Below are 25,393 nucleotides of genomic sequence, written 5' to 3' on the forward strand. Positions count from 1 at the left end.
AACACATCTTTGGAATACCCTTCCAGATACACTGCTCTAGACCTCGGAAGTTACAGCCCAATATCTCTGTTCTGGTATCAATATTGTGAACCTTTTTTGCCCTCTGATGGCTCTACACTCTTTTTGTAATAAAGCAACAACTAATTGTAATGAAAAGTGCCTTTGACATGGCAAAACATCCTAAGTGCACCAGTCGCTGAAGGTAAGCATGCAGGTGCAGCAGGTGGAGAAGACAAATGGCATGTGGGCCTTCATTGCAAGAGGCTTCAAGTAAAGGAGCGGGGATGTTGTTAAAACAATGCAGGGCCTTGGTGAGGTCACACCTAGAGTATTGTGTGCAGTTTTGGTCTCCTTTTCTGAAGAAGGATATTCTTGCTCCCAAGGGATTGCAGCGAAGGTATACCAGACTGATTCTGGAAATGGGGGGATTGATGTATGAGCAGACATTGACTAGGTTAGGATTGTTTTTGCTGGAGTTCAGACGAATGGTTGTGGGGTGGAGGATCGCATAGAGACTTATAAAATTCCAACAGGACTAGACAGGCAGATGCAGGGAGTATATTCCCAATGGTGGGGGAGTCCAGAACCAGTGGTCACAGTCTGAGAATTCAGGGTAGACCATTTAGGACAGAGGTGTGGAAACATTTTTTCACCCAAAGAGTGGTGAGCCTGTGGAATTCACTACCATAGGAAGTAGTTGATGCCAAAACATTGAATGTATTCAAAAGGTGGCTGGATATAGCACTTGGGGTGAATGGGATCAAAGATTATGGGGAAAAATTAGGACTAGGCTATTCTTGAGTTGGGTAATCAGCCATGATTGTAATGAATGGCGTAGCAGGCTTGAAGGGCAAAATAGCCTCCCCCTGTTAGTATCTTCTATGTACCTATGTTTCAAAGGCACATTGCAGGAAAATTATCAAAATTTCACTCCAAGTGTGGTCAAATGAATGTTCAATTCAGGTTTAATATATTTTTCTCATTTTCAATTCTATCCCTCCGGTAATACACCCAAATCTTTAGCTTCTCTTTTATGGACTACTTTTAGTGATTTGCATACTGGTGTCTCTTTGCTGCTCCATACTCTTACCACTCAAGCAGCATGTGAACTCCTTACTCTTCTTTAACAAATACACAACCACTTACTTAGATTGAAATTCATTTTTCGATGAAATATCGATAGTGTAATTTATTAATGATTGTGTATTTTGCCTGATTTGTTGCATTGTATTAATTATATCCCCTTATTTGGTGTTAGTCAAATTTAGAAATTGTACTCCCACTTCCTGAGTCTAAACTATTTAGTGTAAATTGAGCACAGTGGTCTCAACTTCGATCTCTGTGGAAAACCACTTCCTACTTTGGCCAGTCTGCACAGTTATCATTAACCTTTGCTCCCTTTCTTTTCTCTATTATAGCCTGCTCCTTGTCCTTTCTGCTAGCTGTCCTCCTCATGCTCTGGCCAGTCATGAGTCTAATATGTCCTGCCTTGTTGAACCTGAATATATTATATCCACTACATTATCATTGTCTAATCATTGATACATTTACAAAGGATTCTGTAAGGCTGGTTAAGCATGATCTTCATTTTTGAGATTGGCACTGACCACTCATTATTGTATTTTTGGTTGCTCGATTTCTTTAACTATGTCTTTTGAATAAAAATGTCATAATCCTTTCTAAGATTGCCTCAAGTTAACTGGTTTATGGTACCCTGGGCTTCTTCTGGGAACAACATGGGTCATCCTCCAGTCCCATATAGCCATTTCATTTTCTAATGAATTGTTTAATGTAATTATGCCTCTACTCTCTCTGCCCTTTTATAGACATGTGTAATACATCTCAACATTGAATTTATCTCCTCTGTGTTTGATTGGCTTATCAACTGTCATTGTTTGATTGGTTTATCAATTGTCATTCTTTTTCATTTAATTGTATTTATATCCTTTTTGAGCTTGTCTTCTAATATCACGCCTCCCTTGTTAGTCTCCATGGTGAATACAGAGGAAAATTGACACATTAATATTTCTACCATTTGTTGTCATTACCTTTGAATTTATCATGCTCACCCCTTGGTAGCCTGATCCTGTCCTGATGTCACTTTAGTTATTTAGGAACCTATTGTATACTTTCCATTACTGATAAGAGAGATGTGTTGTTGAAATTTCTGTCTTGCATTCATCAGGACAGATATAAAAGAATACCAAATCTCAGAGAGACAAACAATTTAGACTGCAACATTCTTTTTTCAGTAATACTCAGGTTCTGTACTGCCAAGCAAATATTTGTTTTTATCTTTCATGATAATTTAGTTCTGCTTTGCTTTCCTAATTTTAATAAAACTTCTTCCTATTACTTTCATCATTGTCTCACTAATACATCTCTTAATTGTTATTTGAAATCGTATAATATCGTAACCACTATTGCCTATCTGTTCCTTTGCATCTACTTCTCTTCTCATCTAATACCACTCTGAGTCAGCCACTTAGTGATAAGGAAAAAGAAGTTGAAATGTTACATTTTCTCTTCTACTTCTAACCCCATATACCCAATTTTGTCTCATATCACTTAATACTTATTTGATGACAAATAGCTATCAAATGTGATGTTGTAACTTGAACACAGGCTTGGCTCAAAGCAGGGCAGGACTGAATGTCAAATATCCCCGGATACAAGGACTGTGATTCTCCCATCCTGACCCTTTTTTTGGCGGGTTGGGCCAAGAGAATTGCGTGTGCACCAATTTGTGGGATTCGTGCATGAGTTCTTGACGCCTGCACACCTCCCAACGATGGATATCTAGTGCAATCAGGACTACACTGGAAACTGGCAGGAACAGCAGGTAAGTTCATTTAATCTTATTTGAATGTAAGTTAAATGTCATTATCGGGCCTAGGACTGAAGTCTCTGGGCCTCATAGCATCTCCCACCCTGCCAGTACAATTTCACTCTGGTGGGGTTTAGAGTAGCTCCCCATTTTCAGGGAACTGGCAGGAGACACCATTGGCGTGAAAGGGGGGCAATTGGGGCCTCCAGGACATCTGGTGGTGGGGAGGGTTGGTGCCCCCTGGGCATGAGCACCCTGGCAGTGCCCCCTTGGCACGGCCCAAGGGGCAAAATACTAATGGCCGGGGGCAACTTGATCAGGCCGTGGGGGCTGGGCAGTACTACAAGGGTCCCGGGCTGATCAGCAATTGAGCTGGCCAGAAAAAATGCAGGCTGACAATTCAGAGCCACTGCGCATGTGCAGAGTTCTGGAACTGTCAGCCTCTGGCATGAATAGGCCCCATCCCCGAGCTTTTAATGATATTCATGATTGTGCATTGCACACAGCATGGGAGACTCGAGTCTGAACTCCCACTGAAGAAACAATCGTGATTAGCACTAGTTTTTCTGTAAATTCAGCACTTAGAACTGTTGTGGGAGAATCGCCCCCAAGATGTTCAGGAAAGATAAACAAGGGGGAATGGTGACAGTATTGATTAAGGAGACCATTTCAATGTTGGAGAAAAAGGATGTCCTAGGGAGATCAAGGACAGAATCAATTTGACTAGAATTCAGAAATAAATAAGTGCAATTATGTTGCTTGGTGTGGTCTGTCAGCCATCAACTAGTAGGAAAGATATTGAAGGATATAATAGCAAAAAAATTACAGAAGATGCAAAATTCCGAGAGTATTTACAATGGGAGACCCAGACCCCATAACCCCACATATTTACCTTGATAATTTCCCAAATGTACAATCTTCTATTTAGCGTGGCCAATCAACCTAACTTGCAAATCTTTGGGCAGTGGGAGGAAACTGAAGCACCCGGAGGAAACCCATGCAAACACAGGGAGAGCATGCAGACTCCAACAGACAGTGACCCGAGACCAAAATTGAACCCTGGTCCCTGGCACTGTGAGGCAGCAGTGCTAACCACCGTTCCACTGTGCCACCCAGACAATAGTAATGTAGTTGGCAGAGAGAGACCAGGGTTTCTAGAGTGCGCTCAGGGAAATTTTCTTCGGCAGTATGTTACCAATCCAATCAGGAAAGAGATGCTGCTAGACCTGGGACAAAGTTTTCCCAAAATTGTGCAGAGTACTGGATTGTGCATGAAAAGCTGTGTGAAACTCATTGGCTTCACAGCTGCCTTTTCAAGCCTGATTAAACCAGCACTCTGTGTAATTTCAAAGAGCTAGCAAGGATTACACAGCTGGCTGGGCAAGCAGGGCTTAAACTTGCCGGTAAAGCTGGAAATGACCCCCTCTCCTCCCCCCGCCCACCACCCCACCTCCAGCCGCCCCCCCCCCCCCCCCACACACACACACACACACACACACACACACACAAACACATGGGTATACAACGGCGCAGAACAAGGCCATTTGGCCCATTGTGTCTGCACCAGCTTTCCAAATAAGCATTGTGGCTTAGCGCCAATCTCCTAACTTTTTCCTGTATCCCTGCACATTATATCTATTCAAAGTAATCATCTAAAGTCATCTTGAATGCCTGAATTGAACCAGCCTCCACCACATTTCCGGGCAGTGCATTCCAGGCCCTAACCACCCACTGCGTGAAAATGTTTTATCTCAAACAATTTACTTTGTTGTTTCATATCCACAGGGCATTCTAAAGTGTTGATTAATGATATTGAAGTATAGTAATTGTTGTTCAGTAGGTAAATGTAGAAGCAAATTTAGGCAGTTGATCTGCTTTTGGTTGCATTGGTACCCCCTTGGTGATGAATGTAAGTGACATGAATGGGCGAATCTTAGCTACTGTCCTTTGAATACATCCAAATAGACAGAGCCTTATTTTAAAACACATCTGACCTCAATAACAGAGCATTCATCACTCCTATATTGATTACGTGTTCAGTCTTGGTGCAGGCTTTGAAACCATAAGCTTTTAAATTAGAGGAACTACTACTTAACCAAAATAATGTTTAAATGTTCCTATTAACATGAAACTTGTTAAGTAGCTTCATTGTGATAAGAATATTATCATGTCCCATTGATTTAGATGGTTGAACAAGCTAACCATTGTTTGTATATTTAATCTTCAGCTTGCGTACATTTGTAATGATCACAAGGGAACACAAGCAAAAGGAGAATTATGTACAGCGTTTGTAGTCAGCTGTCATCTCATTTACACGGACAGGAAAATCACACGCACAACTCGTAAGCAAACTTTACTTTTATTGTAACTGACAGCTGGCTGGAGGTTGAGATTGCAACATCTGAGCAAAGTGATGTAGAACAACATGACTTCCCACCCCCTGAACAAAAGTGCCAATCTCCAGCATCAAACAATGAAGTATCACACATGTGCATACTCTGGCTCATTGACAATGAATTACTAAACTGGATAATGATTACTGTTGACGTCTGGCAACATGTCAAGCTGTTGTCTGAGCAAGCCCTTATGCACAAAGGGAAGGATATCCACAAAAAAAAGCAGCTTGTGTTGTAACTTGTTAGAGAAAATCAATTACTTACAACTCAGCAGATGCAAGCTCAGGACTCAGCATCCTGTAGCCTTCCTTGATCATCTTGTAGAACTTGTTGTCCACCGGAATGCCAGGGTAAGGGCTGCTCCCTATAGCAGAATGACATTAAACATTTTACGACAGATTTGTATACACTTACTGCAGTTGGTACTAAATTGAAAAGACAGAAGGAATTGCAATCTTACCTAGTGAGAAAATTTCCCACAATAAAATGCCGTAAGACCAGACGTCACTCTCAAATGTGTACACGCAGTCAAAAATGCTCTCTGGAGCCATCCATTTCACAGGGAGACGAGCCTGATTTGAAAAAAGATCATTTAATGCAAAGTCAGAGAATACAATCATCATATTTTCAATATCATCAGCACAAAGTAGAATTAAAAACTCTGTCAAATTATTCATTTTTTTTCATTCATTTGTGGGACATGGGCATCGCTGGCTGGCCAGCATTTATTGCTTATCTGTAGTTGCTCTTGATACTGAGTGGCTTGCTAGGCCATTTCAGAGGGCAGTTGAGAGTCAGTCACATTGCTGTGGCTCTGGAGTCACATATAGGCCAGACCAGGTAAGGATGGCAGATTTCCTTGTCTAAAGGGCATTAGTGAACCAGATAAGTTTTTCGACAATCAACTATTGTTTCATTGTCGTCTCTAGACTCTTAATTCCAGATATTTTTATTGAATTCAGATTCCACAATCTGCCATGGCAGGATTCAAATCTGGGTCCCCAGAACTTTAGCTGAGTTTTTGGGTTAATAGTCTAGCAATAATACTACTCTGCCATCGCCTCCCCACAATCAATATTGATGCACTCAAATGTTTAAGTTATTCTGGACAAGTTGAGATGTTGATTGTAACCAGACTATTTTAAAGGAGATGTCAGATATTGCAAGGTGTGAAGAGGGTGGGAGGACAAGTTAATCAAGATCATTGCTGCCAGCAAATAATTTAACCGATGATTATGTGGAAGCATAGTTGGACCAAATGAGTCTGAGTCCCTGATAGTCCAGTGTAAACATCTGTCTGTGCTCTAAGTGGTCAGGAGTTGATATGTGGTTGAGTCCCCACAGTTATGTTTCAGATGGCCTGATGGCCTATTGCTGTATGTGTCAGAGTTCCTAGTAGTGCTATCTCAAACCAGTGGTCAGCTCTCCAGAATGACTTACATTGCCTTTCACCACATAATTGGAATCATTCCTGATATCTCTAGCCAGCCCAAAGTCGCATATTTTTGCAATCTGTCCATTGGTTAGAAGAATATTCCTTGCAGCCAAGTCTCTGTGAATGCACTGGAATAGATGAATACCTAATTTAACATTCTGTAACACAAACAATAATATTTACATTTAATGGAATTACGGGTGGAATTTTGCTGCCCCATCACGGCGGGGGTCATCAGGCACCAGAAAATGCGATGAGTCGTACGAAAGGCCATTGACTTTGGCAAGACTGAAGAATCCCACTGGCAGGAAGGGCAGTAAAATTCCACCTAGTGAATCAGAAATGGACTTTAACCAATAGTTTAGCAAATGATGTAAGCTTACATTCTTTGAGGCGAGGAAGTTCATTCCCTTTGCAACCTGATAGGAAAAGATGAGAAGATCTTCGATCTCCAGAGCCAGGTTATCCTCTTCAGTGACTTCATTATTGTTTTCCTTATCACTGTACAATTCTAGAAAACCAAATCTTTGATGTTAAATCAAAACAATAATTACAAATTCTGTATAATCTAAAATAAAGATTGCATTAATCATAGAATTGGTATAGAAGGAGGCCATTCGGTCCATTGAGTCAGCACTGACCACAATCGCACTCAAGCCCTATCCCCATAAATTTACCCTACTAATACCCCTGACACGAAGGGGCAATTGACATGGTCAATCCACCTAACCTGCACATCTTTGGACTATGGAAGGAAACCTGAGCACCTGGCAGAAATCCACGCAGACATGGGCAGAATGTGCAAATTCCACACAGACTGTGACCTAAGGCAGGAATCAAACCCGGGTCCCAGGCGCTATGAGGCAGCAGTACTAACCACTGTGCCACCGTGCTGCCCAAATGTACAGGGTCATTTTTGCATTGGATCTTGGGATTTGGCAACCTCAGGTAAACAACCTTTATGGAATTTATATAACATTCTCATAAGCTCAGGGCAGGCCAAAATACATTACTGTCAGTGGGATAGTTTGAAGTGTGGTTACTGCTGTAAAACAGGCAATATGCAGCTAGTTTGTGAACTTCTGTGAACTTTGAGCAGAGAAAATGCAGGTACAGCAAAATCAAAATCCACTCATTTGCAAATCAGATACATGCAAATACCAGCTGTTTGCATACTTCTCTAATTTCCTATTTTCTTTATATAACTCTTATATTTAAAGATACAGTTTGTGTGTCATATTGATGTAGTTATATAGTATGTAAATATGCACATTTATAAACTGGGATTATAACATTGAATTATTTATTCTCTCACAACTTCCAATATCAGTTTCATCAACGAAGGTTTTGCAGCTCCGCCATGGCATGCGTGCCTGTAAACTTCTGACCATACATGCATGAAAGGATGATCACAACTTTCAAATCAAATTTTGCCTTCATATACATATAAGCTACATGGTAAAATGAAGATCAATATTGCAGCAATCACATGCAACAGAAAAAACAAAACCATTAAAGCTGACATTTTCAAAGCGACTTGCTTTTTTATGCTGCTGCTGCAACACAGCTGCCACCAAGATTGTTTGAATTCTTTCCAGGAACGTGGGTGTTGCCCATCCCTAATTACCTTTGAACTGTGTGGTTTGCCACACCATTTGAGAGAGCAGTTAAGAGTCAACCACATTTTTGTGGGTCTGGAGTCACAGATCAGGTAAGGAGCACCAATATCCTCCCTAGAGGACATTAGTGAACCAGATGGGTTTGCCCAACAATCGATGGTCGTTTCATGGTCGCCATTACTGGGAATAGCTTTCAATTCCAGATTTGTTAATTGGATTCAAAATTCAGCAACTACGAGGGTAGGATTTGAACCTATATCCCCAAAGCATTAGCCTGGAGTATTACCACTACACCACCACCAGTTTATATGTCAGCTGTGGTGGGGTTGTTCACACACTTGCCTCTGTCATGAGGTTTTGCTTCACGTCTCAATCCAGGGCTACAAGCCAAAAAGAAGGTTGACTTTCCAGTGCAGTACTGAGTGAGGCTGCACTTTTGGAGGGGTATTTCAAACAAGATGTTAAACCAAGACTACATCTCCTGCTTGTGTGGATGCTAGGGAAAAACCATTGTGTTATTTTGATCAAGAGCAGGAGAATTATTCCCAGTGTCCTGGCCAATATTTATCCCTTTGTCAATAAACACAGTAGTTGGTTATTTACTGATTGTGGCATTTGCTGAGCCTGAGTTAGCTGCCATATTTTGTAGATTACATAAAAGTACTTATTGGCTGTAAAGTGCTTTGAGAGATCTGATAATCGTGGAATGCTCTATAAATATTTCTTTTTTTTCCCTTTTAACTGAAATCCTTCAAAGTTTGAATCAGGTCTTGAGTCACAAGATGAGATTTTCTGCTTTGATGAAAATGCAGCATGAAGTCAGCACCCATCCATTCTCCCCTCCCCTCTCCTCTCTTGGCCTTGGCTATAATTCTGGTCATTGTCCAACTAGACTCTTGCCTGCGATAGACTGCCCATCCGGACAGATGGCAGCTGTAGGCCTCAGGTATGGGGAACCTGCAGCAGCTGTGTAAGATAATTTCCTCTGGTGGGTTTCTTAAAGAAAGAAGCTGCTTTTTAAAAAACATAAATCAAAAGTTTCATGGACTGAGAGATTGCACACTTCTTTACAAGAATTTTCAACATTTCAATGATCTCCAAAATGATGGATATCAGCAACATGTTTATGTTTATTGTTGCTAAGGCATTAATCACAGAAAATGTACTGCATGATGCCACTCCACCATTATCGCCCATACGCCCACCCATATATGATGGACAATTCTGAAAATGAAGACAAGCAGCAGCGAACTGGTGATATGCAGATCAGGCCATCTTCCAGCCCCTTATCACCATTGAAATAAAAACAGACAATGTTGAACAAACTCAGCAGGTCTGGTAGCTTCTTTGGAGAGAAAAACACAGTTAACATTTCGAGTCCCAATGGCCCTTCTACAGAACTGTGCACCACTGATCAGATTCACATCCCTATTCATTTAGATCACAGGAAATATGAAATAAGACCAGTAAATATTCCCACATCCTCAGCTCCTGTGTTCAGGGATCTTGCGCCATTTTCTTTTTGTAACATTAAACTTCATGCCTGGTTGCTAACTTGTTTGCTCTGCACATTCGCAACTCCACTTAATCACATTGCAAAAATATTGTAATGACGAGTAGTTCACTCACACACACAGATAACTTACCCTTGCTCAGAGATTTCCTTTTGTCTGTATTTTTCTGTGGAGATACCATACTACTTGGTTTCATTTCCATGTATGATCCAGAACTGTTTCTATAACAAGCAAAGAATAAATTGAAATAAACCAATAAACTTGCAACAAACACTGAAGCAAATCAATGGTATTTTTGTTTTCATGTGCTGGAGAGGATCGCTTGGCTTTTAGGATCTTACGCGATGGTTTGCCAATTCAAACCACTGCAGTTTTTAAATTGCGAACAAAATCTGTAAAACCAAGAAAAAAGTATATGCATACCAATCTGCAATCCGTGAACAGTATCTGTAAATCAGGATAGAATGAATATGGACTTAATCAAAAATTCTAGAGGTCCACAATTTATGATTTAATGAAGGAAAAATAGTTGAAAGAAGGGGTGGGGAAATTGAAATGTCAAATGGACAAATAAAATTCATTTCCTTATGATAAAAAAAGGAATTGTTTGAGAAACAAGTGCAATAATTTTTTTGAGTTAATAATATGTCCCTGAGGTTGCATTGGATGATAGAAGGGACTATCTATGAGGTAAAATGCTAAATGTGACTTAGACCTGGACTGTGAACAGACAATAAAGAAATTATATCATAGGATTATTGGTAAGTTGCACGGTCACACAGTGGTTAGCACTGCTGCCTCACAATGCCAGGGATTCAGGTTTAATTCTGGTCTCAGGTGACTGTCTGTATGAAGTTTGCACATTTTCCCCATGTCTGAGTGGGTTTCCTCCAAATACTTCCATTTCATAGAATCCCATTCAGCCCATCAAGCCTGCACCAACAACAATCCCACCCAGGTTCTGCCCTATCCTCTTAACCCACTTAACATATTTACCCTCCTAATCCCCTGATATTAAGAGGCAATTTATCGTGGCCAATCAACCTAACTCACATATCCTTCTGTGAGAGGGAACTGGAGGAAACTGGAGCACATGGTAGAAACCCACATAGACACGTGGAGAATGTGCAAATTCCAAACAGACAGTCACCCAAGGCCGGAGTTGAACCTGGGTCACTGGCACTGTGAAGCAGCAGTTCTAACCACTGCAACACCATGCTGCCCCACACTCCAAATATGTGCGAGTTGTGTTGATTGAGCATGCTAAATTGTCACTTAGTGTCAGGGGGATCGGCAGGATAAATGCCTGGGGTTACGGGAATTGGGGCTGGGTGGAACTGTTGTCAGTGCAGACGCGATGGGCCGAATAATCTCCTTCTGCACTGTACGGATTCTATGATTTTACTTGTGTATAGAAATTAATGTCATGCCATCTGGAAATCTGTAAAATTTTCTAAGTTTCAAACCAAAGTTAAATGTGTTATTTTAAATTACAGAGAGGTGCAGCAATCATCATTTTCAGGTTAACTAGGGAAAACGTTTAAAAATGTGAACATTTTCAATTTCCAATCATGAATGTCATGGACACAGTTCAAAGATAAGGGATCTCCCGTTTTAGACAGGGGGTCATGTTTCTTTGCAACTTTCTTCCCTGGAGAATAGTGGAGGCAGGGTCATTGAATATTTTTAAGGTAGAGCTAGATAGATTCTTCACTCACAAGGGAGTAAACAATAACAGGCTAGCCAGAAATGAGGCCACAATAAGATCAGCCATGATCTTATGGAATGTCAGAGCCATATCGATGGACCAAAGAGTCTATTCCTGCTCCTAATTCATTGTATTCCAGTTCTGCAAACAGTGAAGTGCTGGAGTGAATGCTCTCACTCAAAGCATTGCCCTATTGTTCATGGGTCCAATTTAAGAACACTTTTTGGTATAACTTAGTGCACAACAAATCTAGTTGCATTCATGGAGTATATAGAAAGCTCTCCCAATCATTCAGTCAGAACTGCTGAGTGCTACAGAAGTGAAACTTGAATCTGATAGGAAAGTGTTTCCATGGTGAGATACCATATCATAATCCTTCCTTCAGACAAACAGCAATGCACAGACAGGAAAGATCTTGGATAGGGACCGAAGGATATGGATAAACAGAAATTGTATGGATTGAAATTCATAGGGCTTAAAATTTCTCAGGAGCCAAAAATGAGCATTTCTAGTTGCAGCAGGCCAGAACACCATGGCAACACCATAACCTGGAATCTCCCCTCCAAACCACTCACCATCCAGACTTGGAAATATATCATTGTTCCTCCATTGTCATTTGGTCAAATGCTGGAACTCATTCCCTAACAGCGCTGTGGGTGTATCTACACTACTTGGACTGCAACATCTCACCACCACCTTCTCAAGAGTAATTATGGATGAATAAGAAATGCTGGCTTAGCCAGTGACACCCACATCCCATGAATGTATAAATCAAAGAACAGAAAGGCCCAAAAATCAAAGTAACTTTACCACCAGGGTTCATCAGAATAAATCAAGTGATCTACATTTTACAAATTTCTGCGCCAACCAAAGCGCAAAGGTAAGTCAAGTGGCAAGGGAAGTAATTGGGAGAGTGGGAGGATAAAGCTCACTTGGTCAGCAGCCAACGCTATTCTTTGTGAATAGAAACAATAGTAATATTGTTTCTTCTGTCTTCATAATGATGCCAAACATTTCCAAGTTTTTGGAGTTTTTATAAACAGTATAAAAAAATCCCACTGTTTAAGGATCTCAATATTTAGAGTTATCAGTTGGAGCTAGGGGCGGTGGCCACTGCTGAGACGATGGCAGTGGCATAGTGGTATTGTCACAGACTAATATTTCAAAAACCCAGGGTAATGCTCTGGGATCCCGGTTCGTAGCTCACCATGGCAGATGGTGAAATTTGAATTTAAAGGGTGATGTGGAGTCACAGTGATTAACACTACTGCCTCACAGTGCCAGGGACCCAGATTCAATTCAAGCCTTGGGTGATTGTTTATGTGGAATTTGCATGTTTTCCCTCCCCATGTCTGTGTGGGTTTCCTCCAGATGCGCCAGTTTGCTCCCACAATCCAAAGATGTTCAGGTTAAGTGGGTTATCTATAGTAAGTGCACAGGATTATGGGGATAAGGTGGAGTGGAGTGCCTGGGTGTGATAAGAACATAAGAACATAAGAAATAGGAGCAGGAGTAGGCCATCTAGCCCCTCGAGCCTGCCCCACCATTCAATAAGATCATGGCTGATCTGTCGTGGCTCAGTTCCACATTCCCGCCCTCTCCCCATAACCCTTAATCCCCTCTCTTATCAAAAACCCATCAACCCGCTTCTTAAAAATATTTAGCAAGGCAGCCTCCACCACTTCAACAGGCAGAGAATTCCAGAGATTCACCACCCTTTGAGTGAAGAAATTCCTCCTCAACTCCGTTCTAAACTGCCCCCCCTTTATCTTGAGGCTGTGCCCCCTAGTCCTACTGTCTTTTCTGAGCGGGAAGAGCCTCTCCACCTCTATCCTATCCATCCCATTCAACATCTTATACGTCTCAATGAGATCTCCCCTCATTCTTCTAAACTCTAACGAGTACAAGCCTAGTTTATTCAGCCTCTCCTCATAGTTCAACCCCCTCAACTCCGGAATCAGCCTAGTAAACCTCCTCTGCACTCCCTCCAAGGCCAAAATATCCTTGTATAAGTACGGCGACCAAAACTGCACACAGTACTCCAGCTGCGGCCTCACCAGTGCCCTATACAGCTGCAGCAAGACCGCCCTACTTTTATATTCAATCCCCTTCGCTATGAAGGCCAGCATCCCATTCGCCTTCCTGACCACCTGCTGCATCTGCAGGCTGGGTTTTTGCGACTCATGCACAAGGACCCTGAGGTCCCTCTGCACCGTCGCCTGCTGCAGTTTTTCGCCACGTAAGTAATAATCCTTCCTACCATTATTCCTACCAAAGTGGACCGCCTCGCACTTGCCAACATTAAATTCCATTTGCCAGTTCCTGGCCCATTCGCCCAGCCTATCTAGATCCTTCTGCAGACTCTCCACACCCTCCGCACAATTTGCCGTTCCACCAATCTTGGTGTCATCAGCAAATTTCGACACCCTACACTCGGTTCCCTCCTCCAGATCATCTATATAAATGGTGAATAACTGAGGCCCCAGCACCGACCCCTGGGGCACTCCACTAGTCACCAACTGCCAATCCGAATAGCACCCATTGACCCCCACTCTCTGCCTCCTATTTGACAGCCAATCCTCTATCCTCCTTCTGGTGATGCTCCTTCTGGTGTGTCAGTGCAGGCTCAATAGGTTGCTTTCTGCACTGGATGAATTTTAAGGTATTCTATGGTAAAAGCAGTCCCATCAGTTTAAGTGCCATAGACTATTTGACCAGGTAGGTGTGGAGTTGCAATGGCAATAGACTTGAGGATTGAACGCAGTTTGAGAGCAGTTTAAATTTTAGCAAAGGCGGACCATGGAATTGGTTAAAGGGAAAATAGAGTATGAAAGTAAGCTAGTGGGAAATATAAAAACTGACTGTAAACATTTCTATCAGTGTGTGAAAAGAAACAGACTGACAAAAATGAATGTAGACACTTTACAGTCAGAAATGGGAGAAATTCATAACAGGGAGCAAAGAAATGACTGAGGAACTAAACATTTTGTTTCTGTCTTCACAAAGGAAGGTGTTGTGGCCAAATGGGCCATCTGAATTGGCGATTTGTAAAGCACTCTGTGACAAAAGGGCAAGAACTAAAAGGACAGGCTGCAGTTTAAAGACAGAGATAAACAGGCTGTAACCCAGATGAGTGAATAAACAGGATATGGGTCATCTCCAGGATGAAAGGGACTTTATGGTCACATGGGGTTATGTACCAGTCATGAGGGCACCGTGACCCCTTATTTAGGAGGAAGGTATGTGACCTATGTGCCTCCAGCACCTACAGACATGGCTTCTGGGGACACATCCAGAGATCGGTGTGGCAGCATTGGACTTTTATTGATCGGGGAATCAAGTCCTGATCGATTGATTGGCAATGGCCAAAAGCGGGCATGAAGCCCAATGGGTGCTGCACAACCAGGAATCTCTCTCTCTCTCTGACCCCACAAACGAGCCACAACAATGGTGACCATCACCAGCATGAGGAGAGTCACCACACCTGAGAAGGAAGGAAGGAAGACCAGAGCCAAAGTTCCGGACCAGACCAAAGGACCAGACTACTCAGATGACTACTTGGACCAGTGCACTGATAAAGGCCAATATCTGCTTGGGTACTTGCCATTCACTCAAAGTTAAGTCAAGGTCTCGTATTGGACTTGAACTTTAGTATTTTCTTGCAAGATAACTTATTGTTGGTTGGGTGGGTGATTATTGATTGTGTGGGTTTAAATAAATATTGGTTGTACTAATAAGACGTCTACTCATTGTTATTTGTCCACCATATAAGGGTAAAACAGACTGTGCAGCAGGCAACAAGGTGAATAATATACCAGAAGTTCAGAGAAATACAAGTCTTAGTGAGGAGCTGAAGGGAATAGTATTTGTAGATAAATGGTTTTGAGAACATTGATGGGATTGCAGGTGGATAAATTTTCAGGTGCTGATAATCTTCATCCCAGATTACTTAAGAAAGTGGTCCTGGAAATAGTAGATCATTGGTGGTCATTTTTCAAAATTCTTTGGACTCTGGACTGATTCCTACAAATTGGAGAGCTGCTAATAGGGAGATAGAGAGAAAGCAGGGGACTATAGACCAGTGAGCCTAACATCAGAGGTAGGGAAGTTGCTAGATCCATCATCAAGGATTTCACAGGGCAGTATTTGGAAAGCAGTAGCAGAATCAGAAGAAATCAGCATGATTTTATGAATGGGAAAGCATACTTGACAAATCTACTGGAATTCATTGAGGATATAGAGTTGACTAGGGACAACCAGTGGATATGGTTTATTTAGACTTTCAGAATGTTTTTGACAAGGTCGCATATAGCAGATTACAATGTAAAGCACATAGGATTGCAATGGTATCTAGAAAGCTGATTAGCAGACAGGAAGCAAAGTGTTGGAATAAAATGGTCTTTTTCTGAATGGCAGACAATGACTAGCACAGGGATCTGTGCTAGGACCCCAACTGTTCACGTTATATATTAATGATTTGGTGAGGGAAATTTGCAGGCAATACAAAGTTGGGTGGGAGGGTGAACTATGAGGAGGATGCAGAAATGCTTCAGTGTGATTTGGACAGGCTGTGTGTGTGGGCATATCTATGACAGATGCAGTATAATGTGGATAAATGTGAGGTTATCCACTTCAGTAGCAAAAATAGCAAAGCAGGTTATTATTTGAATAGACGTAAATTGAGAGAGATGGATATTCAACAGTACCTTGATGTTCTCATGCATCAGTTGCCAAAAGTAAGCGCGCAGGTACAGCATGCAGTAAAGAAGGCAAATGGTATGTTGGTCTTCATAGTGAGAAGATTTGTGTAGAGAAATAGGGATATTTTACTGCAATTGTATATGATGATAGGCCAAATCTAGAGTACTGTGTGCAGCATAAGAAGGATACTTTGCCACAGGCAGTGACTGAGACCAGTGTATAATTTTAAAGGAAGTTAGATAAATATCTGCATCAGCAAGCTGCCTTTGTGTCATCAACCTTTCCCAATATTGGGAAAAGTTCCACATGGGATATAAAAAAAATCATTGTCCTGTTGTGATGTTAGTGTCCCTTTAATATACTTTTTTTAAAAAATCATGATCACAGTCTTAGGTGATGTCATTGTGGGAGGCAAGAAAAGGAGTGAAAAACTGTGGGCAGGTCAGGTGACAAGAAGTCATGTTTCAGCTGCAGTGGGTTAGAAGCATAGCTGAAAGTAGTCTCCCTCTCTGTTTTTATTTTGAAAGTTTTACCAGTTAACTGAAAGGACATCATGGTTGCCATGGTGCAGAAAAGGGACTCTCTGAGGTTTTTGTCTTGTCTTCAAACTGTTCTGAGTCTCAAGGGCATGGGGCTGCAAAATTCAAATAATGGCCTTGATCCCAGTACCATGTGAGCATTGGTCTGTGCTATGTTAAACCTGTGAAAAGGGTCTTTTGTCTATGGAGGTTGGTTTTGATTGGAACAGCTTATATGTATTCATTAAGGGTTAAACATTTATAATGGTTGTTCTGCTTCTTGTTTGTAATTGATAAAAATTCTTGCTAATTTTCTTGCTATCCATATTAACTGTATTCTTAAATAAGCTTTGTTTGATAAAAGCTCCCTACTGGGTCTTTTGAGTCATACCTGAAGTGAAACATCTCATGCTTATCCAAACCAAATTCAAGACACAAAACTCGTGGTGCAGGTGGGCTTCATAAACACTTTGGAGTTGCTAACCTGAACCATAACACTGTACAGACTGACTCAGAGCTCATCCTGCTTATGACCAGATCTCAAAAATAACCGACTAAACCCCACCTAAACAGACTGCTGTTGTTTACATTTGCCATTAATGGCACTCTCAGTTATGAAGGGGCCCATTTCAGGATGGTCTGTTGCCTTAGGGAGCAATCTTGTAGTATAATGGAGCCACTATTCCTGGAAGTTTATATAGCATCCTGTTCACATTGTCAAGAGTTGTGCTGAGGTCCTACTGTGAAACAACAGTTTGACCCCAGGATACCATTAAAATTAAATGTAATATATTAACAGGGTCCAATACAATTTTGATAAGCAGCTGAGCAAATAGACAGTGACACTGCTCTTCATCTATCTTGACAAATAGCTTCTTTAAAAGCAATATGCGGCCTGAGCTCTCAACTCAGCAGAAATACTTGTGTTTCCTGTCAATATGTATCAAATGGTTGGTATATCAACTAGACTTGACTCAGCACCCAATTTGAAAATTTGCTTGCAACGAATATGCAGTGATGGGTGACTGATTCAGTGGAGAGCTAGTTAGCATGACAGTTTGAAGCCGAATTATACATATTGTTAATGCTATGAATTCTGTTTAGTAGCAAACACAAAAGATTTTTATTAATCTCTGTATGGTTTTATTTTTATTTCATGTTGTCTTGAACAAAGTTATTATGGTTTTTAGAATAGCTAAACAATAAATCTGGCAGAACTGATAGAAATATCATTGAATCTCTAACAATATAGAAAGAGGCCATTCGGCCCATCAAATCTGCATCAACAACAATCCCACCAAGGCCCCATCCCAGTAACCCCATGTATTTACCCTGTTAAACCCCCTGACACTAAGAGGCAATTCAGCATGGCCAATCAACCTAACTCACCATCACCTAAATGTTGACAACCTGGTAAAATTGCCCTTAATAGGGCACTTTAATGTTTAAATTTGCTTCCTGCCTCCTTGTGTGGGAAATGTTTCTGAAGCCGATGTTGCTGTCAGTAAAATTTCTTAATGGCAGGACTATGTTGGGGGGCCATGACACCCCTCAGTTTTGCCACCCTCCTTACCTCATATGTACCAATAAAAGTCTCATATGTGGAGACTGAGTATCAGGGTTAATGTTTAAAATCAAAATTAGGCTGGATCATTTTGAAGATCTCCTTGGATGGCCATTGAAATTAAGCATTAGATACTTACATTGTTGTTGCCATTTGTATGAGATTCACCTAATTACCAACCATTAATCTCAACATTAAAACACTTGAAATAAAAAGCTGGGGAATCAAAATGAAACACAATTGATGTGAAAACTTATAGAGACTGGGAGTTTTTTGAAGTTTTGGAATTTCTGGGCAACAACCACAAAAAATAACAGATATTATCATTAAGAATTGAATTTAGGATCCTATAGAAGATAAGTATTGTGAGTATGGCACATAACAATTAAACATGCACTTGCAAGAACTTGTCAGAGAAGCTTATAGTGTTAGTTTTACGTTTACCTCAGATTGGGAATATTCTTATATAGTGTCTTCTCCAGATTCTGTTCTCCATTTTCTGGCCAAACAAATGAATCACGTTTCCTCCTCAGAAAGTTCAAAAGGTCACCAAAACAGCAGTATTCAGTGATTACCAGAACTGGACCTGGAACATTAATGATAAATTTATTTATCATCTACAAAATAATTTTTCAGGGTTATCTGAAGCCCCCAGAAATTGTCTAACCCCATATTATTGGGCTGCATTTTACGTTCCCCCATCAGGTATGTCTTTGGTGAGGAGGGACATAAAATAGGGCGAGTGTCCACCCCACCAGCTTCCCACTGACCCCATAATGTGGGAAGGGGCACTGAAAACAGCAACTCACCTTTCATATTTAAATTGACCATCAAAGGTCAATTGGACTTGTTTGCAAGCTAATAGACCCTGGTAATATACTACCTCATGCATAAAATATTGGGAGTGGACAATGGGGTGGGTGTGGGCAGCCTCATTTCCTAACTAGATTCATCAAAGGGCAGTAAGGAAGTGGGGTGGGGTCAATCTTTAGGGGTTGCTTTTTACAGGTCAGAGGGGGCTGCACATCTAAGTTGAAATGCCCCCTGCTTCCTATGTGCCAAAAGCCTTAAACAACCCCCTCCCCATCCCACCCTACCCCCGCCTGCCCCCCTCTTACTGGCCTCTTTCCTGACCTGACCAAACCTTCCACTTGAGATTCCAGATTCACCAGCTTTGGAAGTCCTTGGGCCCCCTTACTTCTCTTCTAGCAGTCTCAACAACAGCCATTGGTGCTGCCAGGACTGATGGAGCTACTAGCCAATTGGCCGGCAGCTCCAAAGAATAGGACTCACTTCCCAGTAGGGGGCAGAAGTCCCACTTGGCCATTGTGAAGCCTGCTGACAGTTCATTATTGCTGGAGGGCGAGAAAGTGTGGAGCGGTCTGTTCCACACCCACTCTGCTTCCAGAAAGTGGGGTGGAGGTGTGACAGTCATCTACCCCTACCTCTCCCTGACATTTTATTCAGGCCATTGTTGCATTCTTATATCTCAAGATTATGAACATCTCACTTCCTGCTGAGACGCAGGTATTGAAAATGTACCACCAGAACAGTTAACAGGTGATTAATAATATACAAAGATGTGACAAGCCCCTTTTGCAGACATGTCCAAATATGGCCATCGTGAAGTAATAGCAGCAAATGGGAAAGCTGGCCAGCATTATTTGTGGAAAATTAGTAAGTTTACTAATTTTACTAATTAGTAAGTTTACTAATTTGAGATCAACCAAGGAAGATCAGTGGCCCAAGATAACTTTGGAAGTTTCAGAACAGGTGGCATCTCCAAGATCAGGGAATCGAAGGTCAAAAATGATGATTGGCCATTTCAATCACTCTCAAGTAAGGCTGATGACCAATTTGTACTCTATTTAAATGGAATATTAGTTTCCTAGCTTAGAAATTCATTTCGTAATTTTCTCACACAGAAGTCAAGCAATTGACAACAAATGCATGAAACCCCCACAAAAGACAGGTGACCTACAGAAACCCAGCCAAGTCAAAAAAAAGAGATTTTGTTGGGACACACAAGTTTTATTGGTCTTCAGTTTAATTGGGAATGTTTCTTTCGGGAGCAGAGACATGACTAAACATAAACCAGGAAGAGAGGCATGCAAGGCTTATGGATCTCTATGTGTTGGGATCATATATCAAAATACCTTTAAGCTCACTCAGTACATCATAAATTTTGTAAGTCTCATGGAATGCAGACAAACAATGCAGTCCAATTAAATCAAATCAAAGGATTGTGAAGATGATACAGCATTTAAGTTTTAAAGTTAAAGTTTATGTATTGAGTGAATTCCTGTAGAAATTCCACCTTTGAAAAGTTATTTTCCTATTTGAAATCTAAGCATTTTTTCTTGGGTACATTCTATAAGGGCCAAACTGTGATAGTAAGAAAGATGCAAGTATTAGAATCTGTAGAATCATAGAAATCTGCACCTCCCCCCACCCCCAGTGCAAAAGGAGGCCATTCGGCCCATCAAGTCTGCACCAACTCTGACAGAGTATCTTACATAGGCCCTCCCCCTCGCCCTATCCCTGTAACCCCACACAGATTTGAGAGACCATCTAGACAATCAAATGAGGCTACGTTACAAAGGTTCCTTCTTCTCAGAAATATTAAATTTCAATGTCACATTTGAAAAATTTGTTACACTCACTGCTACTTGCTCTTGCCTTGGCAGACACACTTGCTTTGATTGTCATTTACTATCCAGTTACAGATTGACCATGGCAAAATGAAGAATGCAAAAGTGTAAACACAAAAAAAGCAAAAGTAGAATGAGCATACCTAAAGCTCCAGATTGATTTAGTATTTATTCTCTTCTAAAGGTCTCCATTGCAAGATTTTGAATTTGACACTGAATAAACCACCAAATGCTAACCAAATATCCGAGGATCACAGTCAAACCAAAATTTGGGCATTGCAGTTTGTTCATTAAAGATTCGTTTAAGTTAAAAAGGAGAAGCCGTGGTTATAGTAAGAGTACTTTTGAGACAGCAGTGGGTGTTGTTATCCGGGGACTGCAATATCTATTCATACCCATTATGTTCTATTTTATTGCTAGACCAACAACTAAAGAGTAGTGTTCAGTTTACTTGCACGTTCTCACAATGATATCATTGGGGAAGATGCGTTGCCAAGTAGGTAACAGTTTATGCTGCTGCCTGACTGCCCCTAGGGAATCAACATACTCTGAGCGTTGCTGCAAACAAGTTTTCCTGCCCAATGCCTTTTGCAATAATGGTGCACATTTGTTTCTGTATAGATTTTCTTAATGAATCCTCAAGTTAAAATGATTTTAGATGCTGCAAATAAGCCAGAAGTATACTTCAGCAGTTCAGACAGTGGATTAATTTACATTGAACAGCTGTGCATTATGATTTACTTTATACTATGATATATGTGTATATTGTATTTTGGTGTTTGGGGGTGCATACTGCCCCTTTAAGAGTGTGGGTCAGGTGACCCATGGAGAGTTAGCTCCTCCCAGTGTGGGATGCTTGTTGTTCAGTCTTAGATTTGACTGTGGAACAATGCACACGTTTAATTAAGAGTTCTCCCAGTATTCAAGATACCAAACCTACTTTGTGAGTCTTCATGCATCCTTAGTCCATGGGAGCATATATAACAATACTGATTGCATAAACCCACAATGCCTGGATTGACTCTGGAGCAAAGTGGAATGAAACAACTGGAGATCTCTACTGTATTCCCTGGAGACCTCAGAAACAATTTTACTTTAAATATTTAGGTATTTTGGGCTGAATCATAACTCCCAAAATATAGGTTAGAGTCACTCCTCAAAGAAGGACTAATAGAGGTTGGACTGAAGGATAATGGCAGGGCCTGGCTAGAAGGCCCCAGAGAAGGAAGTGAGATTGGGGGGGCCGGGTTGGAGAAGATGGGGTGGAGTGCAGCAGGTGGACCACACACTGCAGTTTACTAGCCACCCTCCCCCTCCTGGGGGTCAGGTAGTCTGCCTGATTCTTACAGCTTGCACGAGAAGGAGGAATAATAGATAATGCTGTAATTCCTCTGGGCCAAGGGCTTGATTTCCATTTTCAGTGGAGGAGGTGGGAGTGGTGGAAAGTGAGCATTGATAGTCAATGGCCCATTATCAATTCATTCATTTCAATGGAAAGGAAAGTCAGAATGGGTGTACTAACAGATCATCCCCTCTACTCATCTCACACTGGGGCTTGAAAGGTCAAAGCTATCCTTGGACATTCAACTCTTTGTCTTCATGGCATGTTTAGGTTCATAAATGCAAAGCTTCAGAGTGACTTACAAAGAACTAATGTACAAAACTTGCAGTCCCTGAATACAGTGGACAAATAGTTCCACATGGTAGCTGTGAAGGTATGAGACTTTGCTCCATAATAATCCCTGAAAACTATGGGAAGTGTACTTATGAATTACATAAAATAGCATCAAGTGAAGCTTTTGAACAGAAGCATATACTCATAACATGAGCTCTTAAAGTTAAAGTCCATTCTCTCATTGATTTACATCGATTCTTAATTGCTGACATGAATATGTTTTGGTGCGATGATATAGGAATTATTCACTAATAAAATACAACATTATGAATAATTATCTCCAGCTCTCCCCAAACAATGAAACTTTCAAGACTCAAGCAGATAAGCTTTTGATATGTGAGAGTATCAGAGGGATATTGAACTATAAGCTGTACTTAAGAGCACCTTTCATAACCTCAAGACATAGCAAAGTCTTTTACAGCCAACAAGTACTTTTGAAGAGTAGTTATTGTTGTAACATAGACAACATGGCAGCCAATCTGAGCACAGCAACTCCGACAAGCAGCAAGGCTGTGATAATAATCAGATTATCTGGTTTGGCAATTTTGATTGAGGGGTAAGTGAAAGGTAAAGTTGCCATAACCCCAGATGGCCATTGGCTGCTCCCCCCTTGTTACATCAAGTCACAATGATGGGGAGAAATGAATAAATATATATTCTCATTCTGCAAAAGGAGGCAGCAATTATTGTTCGAATGGAGCAGGACACCTTTCAGCAGAAAAGTGAAAGTACAGTTATTACACTGCAAATGACAGCCCTGCTACCATTCAATACAGTGCAATTGAGATGGATGATTTAACCTGAGGGGCAAGGTTGAGAAGGCAGAGCCTTCATGAATAACCTCAGCCGGTACAGGAATTGAACCTGCGCTGTTGGCGCTGCTCTGCATTACGAACCAGCTGTCCAGCCAACTGAACTTCTACCGTACCTGAGAGAAAAATACACCGGGAATAGGAACTTCTCTGCTATTCTTTGTATAATTCCATGTGGCCTATTACTTTCATCTGAAGGAGCGAGGAAAGTGAAGGGTATACAAGGGTCTCAGTTAAACATATCTCAAAAACGGCACCTCTAACTGTGTAGTACTTTCTCAGTCCAATTCTTGAATGTATGAGGTGCTCTGCTGTGGGACTTGGATCTACAGCCACTGAACTCAGAAATGACAGTGCTACCCAGTGAATAACAGTTGGAAATTTCAGTACCCAAAAGATAACTTTGTATTCAGATAGAAATTGTAAATATGGTTCATTTGGGTTATATGAACTGACCTCCTATGGTGCACGCTCCAAGCAGATTGACAATGTTGATGTGCTGCCCAAGGTGACTCAAGACTTTCAGTTCTGACATCAGGGCTTCCTTCTCTGTAGAGTGGGCACTTGCTGCAAAGACAGACATGTTATTGTCACCCTGGAAATTATAGCTCATGAATCTACATTTCACACAAAATGTATATCATGTATACTTACGCTTAAGCATCTTTACTGCCACAGTCATAATGGAGTCAGCCTTCGTCAACCCATAAACAGAAGCCTCCACAACCTTCCCAAAGGCTCCAGCACCAAGAGTTTTGCCTGGGAATGTGAAGCATATTCACCACATGTGAATTATCAGAATAATCAAGTTATAAAAGCTTAAAATTGTATTGTTTTATTCACAAGACAGTGATTTTATCTTTATGGATGAGATAAATTGAATTTATTGTGGTATAAACCGAGATTATGCAACTTTTTACACAAATGTGAATAATTGAAAAGATATAGAAATTTATAAAAATTACCTACTGGATCTTTACGTACCAGATCTGACAATCATTCCACAAAATGACTGATAATCCTACTATCACCCTAAGCGTTATAGAGTCATAATGGTTTACAGCATGGAAATAGGCCCTTCAGCCCAACTTATTCATGCTGCCCATTTTTTACGACTAAGCTAGTCCCAGTTGCTAGCATTTGGCCCATTTCCCTCTATACCCATCTTACCAATATAACTATCTAACGCTTTTTAAAAGACAAAATTCCACCCAGCTCTGCTACTGCCTCTGGCAGTTCACTCCAGACTCTTACCACCTTCTGATTGAAAGAATTACCCCTCTGGACCCTTTTGTATCTCTCCCCTCTCACCTTAAACTTATGCCCTCTAGTTTTAGACTCCTCTACCTTTGGGAAAAGACATCTACCTTGTCTACGCCCATCATTATTTTATATACCTCTGTAAGATCACCCTTAAGTCTTCTGTGCTCCAGGAAAAAAAGTCCCAGTCTATCCAGCTCTCCTTATAACTCAAACCATCAAGTCCCGGTAGCATCCTAGTAAATCCTTTCTGCATTCTAATTTAGTAATATCCATTCTGTAATAGAGTGACCAGAACTGTACACAGTATTCCAAATGTGGCCTTAACAATGTCTTGTACAACTTCAACAAGATGCCCCAATGTTCTGACCAATGAAACCAAGCATGCCAATGCCTTCTTCACTACCCCATTCAACTGTGACTCCACTTTCAAGAAGCTATGAATCTGTACCCTTAGATTTTGTTGCTTTATAACTCTCTTCAACTCTTTACCATTAACTGAGTAGGTCCTACCCTGATCTCCAAATGCATCACCTTCCATTAATCTACCATTCATCAGCCCACTGGCCCAACTGATCAAGATCCCATTGCAATCCTACATAACCTTCTTCACTGTCCACTATGCTGCCAGTCTTAGTGTCATCTGCAAATTTATTAATTATGCCCCATAAATTCTCATCCAAAGCATTAATATAAATAACAATAACAGAGGA

The 25,393-nt window shown here is 41.1% G+C and overlaps 1 protein-coding gene across 1 annotated transcript in view; it reads right to left on the minus strand.

Annotated features, from left to right (window-relative positions):
* The window catches only part of kita (KIT proto-oncogene, receptor tyrosine kinase a), a 92,794-nt gene that overhangs the window by 10,024 nt on the left and 57,377 nt on the right, over window positions 1-25,393 (minus strand). Inside the window, exons 12-19 of the mRNA XM_080187483.1 lie at window positions 24,075-24,179; window positions 23,877-23,987; window positions 18,727-18,868; window positions 9,924-10,012; window positions 7,042-7,169; window positions 6,664-6,786; window positions 5,684-5,795; window positions 5,488-5,587 (exon numbers count right to left, since the gene is read on the minus strand). Of these exons, the coding sequence (XP_080043609.1) occupies window positions 5,488-5,587; window positions 5,684-5,795; window positions 6,664-6,786; window positions 7,042-7,169; window positions 9,924-10,012; window positions 18,727-18,868; window positions 23,877-23,987; window positions 24,075-24,179 (910 nt within the window). The remainder of the gene's footprint in view (window positions 1-5,487; window positions 5,588-5,683; window positions 5,796-6,663; window positions 6,787-7,041; window positions 7,170-9,923; window positions 10,013-18,726; window positions 18,869-23,876; window positions 23,988-24,074; window positions 24,180-25,393) is intronic.

Source organism: Carcharhinus amblyrhynchos, chromosome 1, assembly GCF_965287045.1.
Source record: "Carcharhinus amblyrhynchos chromosome 1, sCarAmb.v2.hapA, whole genome shotgun sequence".
Taxonomy (NCBI): Eukaryota; Metazoa; Chordata; class Chondrichthyes; order Carcharhiniformes; family Carcharhinidae; genus Carcharhinus; species Carcharhinus amblyrhynchos.